Here is a 9823-nt window from a genome sequence, read left to right as displayed (position 1 = left end):
TTCGGATATACAGTGATGAATTGCCGGGCCCAGATGTGTGATTAGATGGAGAACTGCCATTGAACTTGCCGCTCATGGCCAACAGAGACCGTGTGGGAAACCACCTGTTCTCGGCCAAGATGAGTGCGACAACACGAAGTTCATACTTGTTTAACTCCACCATGGGACCAAAATGCGTGTCGCATGCGTCGGTCGATAATGTACGCGGTAGAGAACCTACTGTGCATTGTGAGGTAGAACAACAAACGACCCTAGCATACTGTCCGTATATTGAGTCTTCGGGGGACTGCCATGGTTTCCAACACCTGTAGGAAACAGTTGAGCCCATGCAAAATTGGCAAGACTTTAAATATGAGAGGATAAGTGGCGCACTCCCAGAGGGTTTTATAATTCAGATACCGGAAGAGATGCGGGGGGAAAAAAAAAGAGAGAATACAGCAGAGGTTCGGATAGTGCCTCTGTAGGCCCAGCGCAAAGCTGACCGAATCAACCTGTTGAAGTCGGGAGTATATTTTGTATGCCTCACACTTTCACCGCGCTCCCCGCAAGGATGTTCCAAGGCAGCGACCGATCTCCTGCTGTTGATCAAGCTGGTTGGCGGTTCGCTGGCTCAAAGTGGCGCTTTGTTGTGCACTGGCTTGCTAGTTATCGGACGTGCGGGCCATATCGGGTTCGGCTTGAGGTCGACATTGATAGTGCTTCCCGGTTAGCTGATATTTGCTTAGACGGCGCCCCTGGCCACGAAGGTTGGATCAGGGAACCCGTGTGCCTAAATTGGATTGAACCCGCGTTTCCGTGGCTAGCTGCTGCGTTTGTGGACTAGTACTCGCTGTGCAAGAGCCTGGACAATGACAAAATAAAATACCGCTGTTTAACAGTGTATTAAATCATGAACTCAATGATATAAGTAGACAGGGTAGTCTAGATGAGACTGCTAGTACTATTGAATATGCTCCTCAAAGAATGGCGAATTATTAATTCGTAATATACCAGCAATTAACAAATTTTTCCATATAGTTGTGAGTACCAGTAGAAAGGATATCTCGGAGAAGCCATTCTGTAGGTGATAGATACTAGTATCATCAAGTAGTTGAGCTTGGAAAAGAGCGAAGCCTGATATAAACTCTCGAGATAATCTATGGATGATGAAAAGACGGTGTTCTTCCTTGGTGCAGAGTTCATTCAATTTGTAGCCACGACTACAATGTCCATGTACTGCACAGTACTCCGTACTATGCACAGAGCTGCTTAGGCGAAGCCCGGAACTCCGGGTCCGCAATCAATTTGGTCTGTTCGATCCGGCTCGGTTGGGTGTATTGTGTACAGGGCCAGATGCCTTAGCGCTTGAGAGCGACGACTAATGGCCTTCAGGCTGGTAAAACGTTCCACCAATCAGTGTTCTGGTGTGATTCTCGTGTCCATCTCGCTGCAGAAAAGTCGTAGGATAAATGGTTAAAGCTGAACTTGAGGAATGCCGCAGGAGGGTTTGTCGTGCCTCAGGAGCATTGCCCTCCACAGACCATCCGCGGTATGTACTGCACATTATGATGCCGCACATCATTGCACCCCAGAACAATCTCACTAGCGCAATCAAGCTCCAGGAACTTAGGAGAAGACCCTGGCTAGAGCTCAAGCCCCTGCGTACTATCGTGATCCAGGCAGACCACGCAAAATCCAAACTCCCAAAACTACCCGCTACTGCTGCAAGGAGATTTAACTGCTAGCTTCACCCGTTGTGGCTAAATAGCGGGCAGGTTTGAAGTGATGCATGCATGGATGGCCAATTGGTCGCCCGGATGAAGATGCGAACTCGTGGACATTAGATATGTAGGAATCACCCAGCCAGTCCCTCCGAAAACACCAGTTGCCCGAATGGCAGACAATACCCGCTCCAATCGGAAAGGTGTTATGTGGCGGCTTGGCTAGGCCTAGAGTTGAAATAGCTTTTCGCAGTTGCGGGGAGAATGACGGCATGTTGAGATGCCTTGGAAGAGACAATGCCACAGACGCCCACTCCACCACCCTCTTCCGATTGCCAGGGTTGCATTTCGCCGTTATCGACGTCTGTGTTTCTCTTCTCGGGCCCAGTTCTAGTATCTACGATGCCTCACCTCGGCTAATTTACCAACACTCCCATTTTCGCCTGCTGCTCGCCCGTTAGACCCGAGGTTCGCGGTTGGTCCTTGCTCCGTTCGTCCTCCCCGCGCTCCGTTATCGTTCCCCCGCGGCGGCTATTTTACCGTTCTCATTCCCCAAGATAGCTGAGAGTGTATTTTCCTCCACAGAGGATATTGTTTAATATACATACCGTCAACATGGGAAGTGACATCGACTTTACCACATTCCATAATGTGATCGGGGGTAAATTATCCTCCAAGGAACAAACCCGCCACGGCATCAATCCAGCAACCGGGGAACCAAATCCTGATGTTCCAGTCTCTACTCGCGCCGATGTTGACCGCGCTGTCGAGGCGGGAATCGCTGCATTCAAGAGCTGGTCCAAAACCCCATACGAGGAGAGGAAAAAAGCTCTCCTGGCGTTTGCTGATGCTGTGGGGCAATATTCTGAGGACCTCACCAAATTGCTCGTGAAAGAGCAAGGGAAACCGGTACTGTGCCCCTTTCCTGCCAGATAATTTTACCAACCCGAGGATGCAAATGGGAGTTAATGCTTTTAAATTTTTCTATCGTATATAGGCCCACTTTGCCGCCGCGGATATTCAGTCTGGAATTGCCAGTGTTAAGGCCACTGCCAACTTTGAGTTGAAGGATGAAGTTCTCGAAAACAACGAGGACAGAGAGGTGATTCTCCGCTATACGCCATTGGGTGTTGTTGTTGGAATTGTCCCATGGAACTTTCCTGTTATGCTCTGCCTGATCAAAATCGCACCAGCTCTTCTTACTGGGAACACAATCATTGTTAAACCTTCACCGTATACTCCCTATTGCGCACTGAAACTTGCCGAAATTGGCCAGAAGTTCTTCCCCCCTGGTGTCCTCCAAGCTCTTAGCGGTGATGATAATCTGGGACCCTGGTTGACGGCCCACCCTGGACCCGCAAAGATTGGTTTCACGGGTTCATCAGCAACTGGGAAGAAGGTCATGGAGAGTGCAAGCAAGACACTGAAGCGAGTTACTCTTGAGCTGTACGTTAGGATTCATGTTCTGCTATTTGTGGTTGAAATGTGTATCAGGCTAAATTCTTTTTGCCATTATAGAGGCGGAAATGACCCTGCAATTATCTGTCCTGATATCAATATTGAAGCAGTGGCAGCAAAGGTTTGCATTTCCTTGCCAAATTCTACTTGGCAGGCTGTCATAGCTAACTGGCAACCCCTAGGTCGCGCTGGCGGCATTCTTCAATTCCGGACAGGTATGTATTTTGGAACCATACGACTCTATACCCATCTATCAGAGTTACTATTTCCCAAGACTCAACATGTCGTATTTTAGGTCTGTATCGCAGCGAAACGAATATACGTCCACGAGTCCATCTATGAAAAATTCCGCGACGCAATGAGTGTCGCCACGGCGAAATTGGTTGTGGGTGAGGGTAATGAGGCCGGTGTGATGGTTGGCCCCATCCAAAACTCCATGCAGTACGAGAAAGTTAAGGAATTCTTCGCGGATATTGAAAAGGAAAAGTGGACCGTTGCTGCAGGCGGAAACGCCGAAGTTCGGAAGCCTGGGTACTTCATCCAGCCTACCATCATCGATGCGCCACCTGTTGAGTCGAGGATTGTTGCAGAAGAGCCATTCGGTGAGTTACATTACAGTTATGCATACACCCCGTTTGCCCTTTTCGTTATCATAGAAACCACAAAGGCCACGAAGCTTCTCATCTCTCTGCGTTATTATTCTACTGTTTTCCTTTCAATCTTCTCATCTTTGGCCCCAATCTTTTCATGCTTTGCTTTATTTTGTTGATTCCGAATTTTGCAACTGCCTTAAAACGAAACATCAATTAACCGGCTTCTCTCAGGCCCAATCGTGCCCCTCATCCCCTGGAAAGATGAAGCAGCGGTGATCGAAGCCGCGAATAACACCAAGATGGGGTTGGGCTCATCCGTCTGGTCCAACGACCTGGACCAGGCTCGACGAATCGGGAAACAGCTTGAAGCTGGCAACGTATGGATCAACGCACACCAGGAAGTCAGTCCTAGTGTACCATTCGGCGGCCACAAGGAGAGCGGTATTGGCTTTGAGGGCGGCCTCGACGGCCTGAAGAGTTACTGCAATGCGCAAGCATTTTATATCAAGAAGGCTAAATTGTAGAAGTGGGTGGATCTCGGGGTGAGGGTTGGGCAAAGTTCCTGTATTCTCGTGATGGCTGATGGGGTTGAGGGCGAGAAGGCCTATCGTATAGATTATCGTTGCTCGGTGCAGTCGTGACGACGGCGCTGAATGAAGATGTGCTTAGCCCATGAACCATGAATTGCGAGAGCGGAGTTCTTGAGCAGTACCTACCGTACGCCTTTTGTTGCAATTATATAGTTAGCCTTTATCTAGTCCTGCGCTCGGCCGTGAATGATTGCCAGCAGTTCTGAATTTGTAGAATGATAACCACAAATATTCAAATCGCGTCATGAAATAAATCAATACTCTTTGCATATCGTCCAGATTAGCTTGTTCATTTTCTATTGTCGTATTCTTGCGCTCGTCACGATCTCACCCATCCTCATGGGTGTTTGACACAGGTATATCTATACAGCCCATCAACCAAAACCTGTCCGTACCTACTCAGTATCGCCCTCCAAGACGGAAGGGATAGTTAGGCCGGGATGGAAGAACTTTATGTGATCTGGGCATCATTTTATACAACGCAACTAGTTTACCCATGTCCCTAGCGATTCCAAATAAGAATGATTCTACTAATAACAATAATTCGAACATTTCAAGGCCCTTCCTTACCATTCGGACCATCTCCTCGGCGGCCCCTCCTCTCCTTCCACCAAACCCTGCAGTGGTGGCCATTTTATTTCTATACGACACAATCCAACGATACGGAGAAAAATAAGGCAAAAAGGCAGTTTAGACCAAGCAAGCAAGGTATACCTACTAGTTACACCCTAGCACAAAGGGCAACGATCCTAGTATACGTATATACTGTACATGTACTGTACATGTACTTCCCGCCTCCTGCACCCATCCCCGCGTACCTGGTCTTGCATGTCAAGGTGAGGATTTTGTTTGGTAGGTGGGCACTAGCCCCGTTAGCACGCGAGTGTGCGAAGAAATGGCTACTTTTTTTTTTTTTTTTTTTTTTTTTTGCTGCGCTAGAGCTCGTATAAGAGCGAAGTTTTTGATGAGTTGGGCTTTAAGAGATTTTTTTTGAGGGATTGGTGGGAAGATGCGTGTGCGGGTGGACGAGATGGCCGGAGAGAAAGTGAAGGGTTAAAAAGTTTCAAAGTATTCTATAACCTAGTTATGCGGTGGTTATGATTTGTAGGTTTCTATTGTCGGCTTGATGTTGGGCTTTAAGTTAATTTAAATCTGAACTGAAGTGGATATCATTGGTTATGCAATCCTCTACTGTTGTTTCGTTTCTAACTTGTTATTATCATTCATCATTGGGTTGCTACCGAAAGAAGAGGAGAATGGAAAGAAATATAAAATAAACTTTTAACTCCCTGTTCTGTTAAGGCGGCTGAAAATCGAGAAATCAGCATTTGCCACCGTTTTTATGGGTTGTGATGAGGTAAATCAAGTTTGGACGACGAAACCTACACATTGGAGCAAAGATGGTCCGCCATGAGCGGAAATAGTAGTAACGGAAGGTAGGATGTGCGCGGAGGGGGAGCTCTGGGATTTAATATGGTTTGAAGCCGCGGTCCTTACGTCGCTTCTCCCGATGGGCGCCATCTTTCGATCGATGCTTTTCCGTGTGGACATTCTCTGGGAGAGTGCGCTTGGTGGATGACTTAGACAGCTCTTCTTGACGTCCTTCCTCAATCTTCCACGATCGCACGTATCCATCCTCTCCACATGTGAAAATGGTATTCGACTTAGAGGTTTATTTGTTAGGTCGTGTTAGTCAGATTGTAGTTTGAGCAGGCTGGTTGAGGTACTATAGCAAAAATACATCGACGAATTTGTACTTTCGTACATACATTGTCATCCAGAAATACCGATCGAACGATTTCTTCGCCGTGGGCATCTGGAATCCTCCAAGTACCCCCGATGTCGAGGTCAAATTTGGGTGACGAAACTAAGGGTGTGAGGTCGAGCCGTTGTTCACTTGAATGGACAAGCCATATGAGAGGTTAGGTCTACCCCGCAAAATTACAGCGAAAAGCACAGATGTTTCCACGAAGAATCTATTTGGGGGGGGAGAGCCAAATTCAAACCTCGTTTTCCCAGATACCACAAACGCGGCCCCACGCCCATGGAGAACTTGCGCCACATAATCGCTCTGTAGTACAGGACGGAGATCGCCAAACTGAATAGCTGCGGGCTCTACAGCGTTCTCGTCGGGGTTGTTGAAAGGGTGGATCGAGAAAACCTCGTCATGGCTTAGAGCGTATATGGCGTGCTCCGCCAGGAAACCGGCTCGGTGTATGGATCCATGGTTTACAACCTGTAGAAGAGCCTCGTCTTCATCCGAAATTGTGGTATCGTAGATGTTAACTAGCCCATCAGTGCTTCCAGATAATAGGACGTTATGTCGTGTAGGGTGGAATTGCAACTACGAACGCATTAGTGGTGTCTGGGGGAGATTTGGACAGCCTGAGTCAAATCCCTTGGGGGCTTGCGGACCAACCGCAGACAGAAGCCCGGAACCAACATGTAGAAGGGAAATGGAAAGAAGTTGGGTGTGTGGAACGAATGGGAGAAGCGAATGGAGTTAATTACTTCAGTTATATCGTCGTTATGACTCTCGACATATTGAAGACAGGGCTGGCCCGGAGATCTGATGTCCCTGGGAAAGGTCGGTTAGCAGATCCGAGGAGAGGTGGGACAGCCTCGTACGTGCAGTAAAATGCATGGGAGGGTTGGCACGGTAAGTCACTGGGTCCCTCGCACGAACGGTGATAGCTGAGGGGAATGAATTAATGCAAGTATGTCCCCAGGGAAGTAACAAAGAACTGGTGGTACCGAATCCGCGTCCGATGCAAGTGCGTGGCTTCAGGCTAATTGCATTAAAAAGACCAACAAACTTACCAACATATAACAGAAGATTGAGATGCCACGAACTCAGTCCCGGCGACGATGGTGCACGGTCCTGGGCCACAGGTAAGTGCGGTGATGGGTGCCGCCTTAGCTAAAGTAGGGCAGATCAGCACACAAACAATATGTGGAGCTTTTGTCATAAGTACTTGCAACAGACATTTTTTGAGCATAGAGAAGTATGAGGACGAATATCCAACGCAACATCCACGACAAACCCGCATGGAAGGTGGATGTAAGGGACCAGGACAAGGGGATAAACGGAGAGAGTCAAGAGGTATCAAAATGAGAGCCGCGAGGGGACGAAGTAGTTCCATGTTGCTCTGCATGGGCATTAGTATCTTACCTGAAGTGGCCGTCAGAACCGCATCTCTTCTTTTATCCCTAGCATCCCACAGTTTCACTGTCCCATCTCTGCCAGAGGTAGCAACCAGGGTTTTCCCTTCAGCAACAGCGGGATCAACTTCGCAGACACAGGTCACCCCACCGCCATTACCAGGATGAATGTTTGCGAACACCCCATTCGGGAGGACCTTTAACGTCTCGCGATCAAAGCGTCGCAGCGAGTTATCTGATGAAATCGCAGCAAGCGCATCAATGCCACTCTGGCACAAAGAGTAGATGTAGCTCCCATCCGGAAGGGAGAGAGATGACTGGCCTTTCCTGTGCAACAGTCGATATCGTGATGGAGAAGCCATAGGACTTGGATTAGGGACGGTCCTCGAGATACAGATACAGTGTGGTATGGCAACCTGTTCATCTATCCGCTCATTGATGTCCGCGGTGGTGGTTGGTAGAACATCATAATCAATTTTTTGAGCAGAAAATATTTTTTCCTCGAGATTGCTGCTAGTCCAGACTGTCAGAAGATTCCAACAAAAATTAAACGGAGACCATGGTATATCCAACAAGAGGTCCACAACTCTTCTTGGAAACATTTACCCTTCCAATGCAGACACCCAGGATAGCGCTCTCGCCCTTGGGGTTTTGGATACTGGGTACGTGTGAGGATGCTGTTTGCCCTCATTTGCGGCGTTTGTCCATTCATCCCAGGAATACCTCCGTATGGTATGTACGCGTACCGTACGTGCGGGTATCGGTGTTGAAATCGAAACAACCTAAACACGGAGTGTAACTGACACGGGCAGAATAGAACTTACCGTACGGAGTATTGTTGCCGGCCACGACCCAATTGGATAGTTCCAAGGTTATTATGGCTCCTGCACGACGTTTCCCATGAGCTAAACCAGGCCACTGGGGCCATTGGGGCCATTGGCGGTCCGTCGCAGCTAGTTATACGCTGGTGATCCGACGCTCTGGGACGGAAAGCCACCCCCCAAGCGAGCTCCTCCGGCATGGTCAATGGCCGTTTCCTGTCAAATGCGCTAGGGGTTAGTCCTGAGGGAACGTCGCATCCCGAGAGGTGTGTGGATGCACCGGTGTGCGCGAGACTAGTGGTTTCATTCAACGATACAAGGCATGTCAGTATTTCGTATTTTCGCATGTACCAGCAGGATCCACTGATTACATAGTACTACTAGTATTCATCGAGCTCCTCTCATTTGTCGTTGATAAAACACCAAGAGTGCATCCAAGGGTTCCTCAAATATCCCTTTCCAACGGCAACTTCAAAGCCCCAGCAAGCTGTGTAAGGGCGGAATGCTAAATGAAGAGCAAATACGATTTGTCCTCCCAAGACTGAAAGGATCCATGACTCCAGAATTGTCACCCACTGGCAAGCGAAGGGAAGAAATGACCCGCTGCATCAAAATAAATAATCACGTACGATTGTGCCATGGAATTGCCACGATATCCCTCGTTCGCAATGCAAGGGGGTTTCACCGTGCTCCGAAGCAACCAGTCACAGCCGATATCGCGAGCAACCCGGTCAAGAAAAATACAACACTGGCATGAATAATATTCGCTAGGCCCTTTTGTTTTTCTGCGGGAAAAAAAGACTAAGCTCCAGCAAGGCAATATGCGCCATCTTACGGTGTGGTGGGTGTGCCTTTTGACATGGCTCATAACCTTCCTGTGCGGTACATCGACACGACATACAATCCTCCGAAGCATTTGACGAGACTTCCACTTACAATTTTACAAGCTATTCTAGCACCCACCATTCAAGGCCTTGTCTAAAGCCAACATAATAGTATGTGTATAAGTACTGCTAGTACTTTGAATCAACGGCATGCGTCTACGATTGAGTTTAAAAAACGTTGGCAGCCTCAAACGCTATTATAGAAACAACATTTTCCAAAACACAACCGGCAACTGAGAAATAAATAGTTACCAACGCTGCGTTTCAAGATCCCTTTGCTCAAGAGTCCAAGTTGACTTTGAATTGAATCCATCTTCACTTGTCAAACCATCCCAATTCGTAGTTACCATGTAGCCACTCGACGGGTCCACGGGTTGAGGTACGGTGAACTCGTCCAATAAAATGACCAAGACCATAACGCTGTTGCCGAAATACCCAAACCCTATTGGAGACTTCGCATGATCGTCAGTCGCCGAAAAAGGCTACTTTGACTTCCGGCAGACTCCACCACGCACCGCGACCAACCATGACATCCTGTCAGCGCCAAGTCGAGCCCATTATTCATAGTTTCATACCGACGCCATGCTCTGCTAGGAGAGCGGCACGCCCGCTATT

At 48.2% G+C, this 9823-nt stretch overlaps 3 protein-coding genes across 3 annotated transcripts; 1 reads left to right on the top strand and 2 right to left on the bottom strand.

Moving 5' to 3' along the window:
* Nucleotides 1–2315: 2315 nt before the first annotated feature.
* HCAG_02371 (conserved hypothetical protein) lies at nucleotides 2316–4275 on the top strand (the record flags this gene model as incomplete). The annotated part of the gene is made up of 6 exons (XM_001542150.1): nucleotides 2316–2609; nucleotides 2698–3146; nucleotides 3219–3279; nucleotides 3341–3373; nucleotides 3454–3760; nucleotides 3983–4275. The coding sequence occupies 6 exons, from the start codon at nucleotides 2316–2318 to the stop codon at nucleotides 4273–4275; spliced, it is 1437 nt and encodes a 478-aa protein (XP_001542200.1).
* A 1534-nt stretch (nucleotides 4276–5809) lies between these two features.
* Nucleotides 5810–8964, bottom strand: HCAG_02370 (predicted protein; the record flags this gene model as incomplete). Its single annotated transcript, XM_001542149.1, has 8 exons — nucleotides 5810–6004; nucleotides 6111–6237; nucleotides 6348–6685; nucleotides 6853–6919; nucleotides 7162–7261; nucleotides 7514–8016; nucleotides 8328–8618; nucleotides 8954–8964. The coding sequence occupies 8 exons, from the start codon at nucleotides 8962–8964 to the stop codon at nucleotides 5810–5812; spliced, it is 1632 nt and encodes a 543-aa protein (XP_001542199.1).
* Nucleotides 8965–9456: 492 nt separating this feature from the next.
* Nucleotides 9457–9736, bottom strand: HCAG_02369 (predicted protein; the record flags this gene model as incomplete). Its single annotated transcript, XM_001542148.1, has 2 exons — nucleotides 9457–9650; nucleotides 9724–9736. The coding sequence occupies 2 exons, from the start codon at nucleotides 9734–9736 to the stop codon at nucleotides 9457–9459; spliced, it is 207 nt and encodes a 68-aa protein (XP_001542198.1).
* Between the last annotated feature and the right edge of the window lie 87 nt (nucleotides 9737–9823).

This window comes from Histoplasma capsulatum, genomic scaffold (assembly GCF_000149585.1).
Source record: "Histoplasma capsulatum NAm1 scaffold_2 genomic scaffold, whole genome shotgun sequence".
In the NCBI taxonomy this organism is placed as follows: domain Eukaryota; kingdom Fungi; phylum Ascomycota; class Eurotiomycetes; order Onygenales; family Ajellomycetaceae; genus Histoplasma; species Histoplasma mississippiense.
The sequence above is the reverse complement of the archived record's forward strand: the minus strand, read 5'-3'. Positions and strand labels throughout refer to the sequence as shown.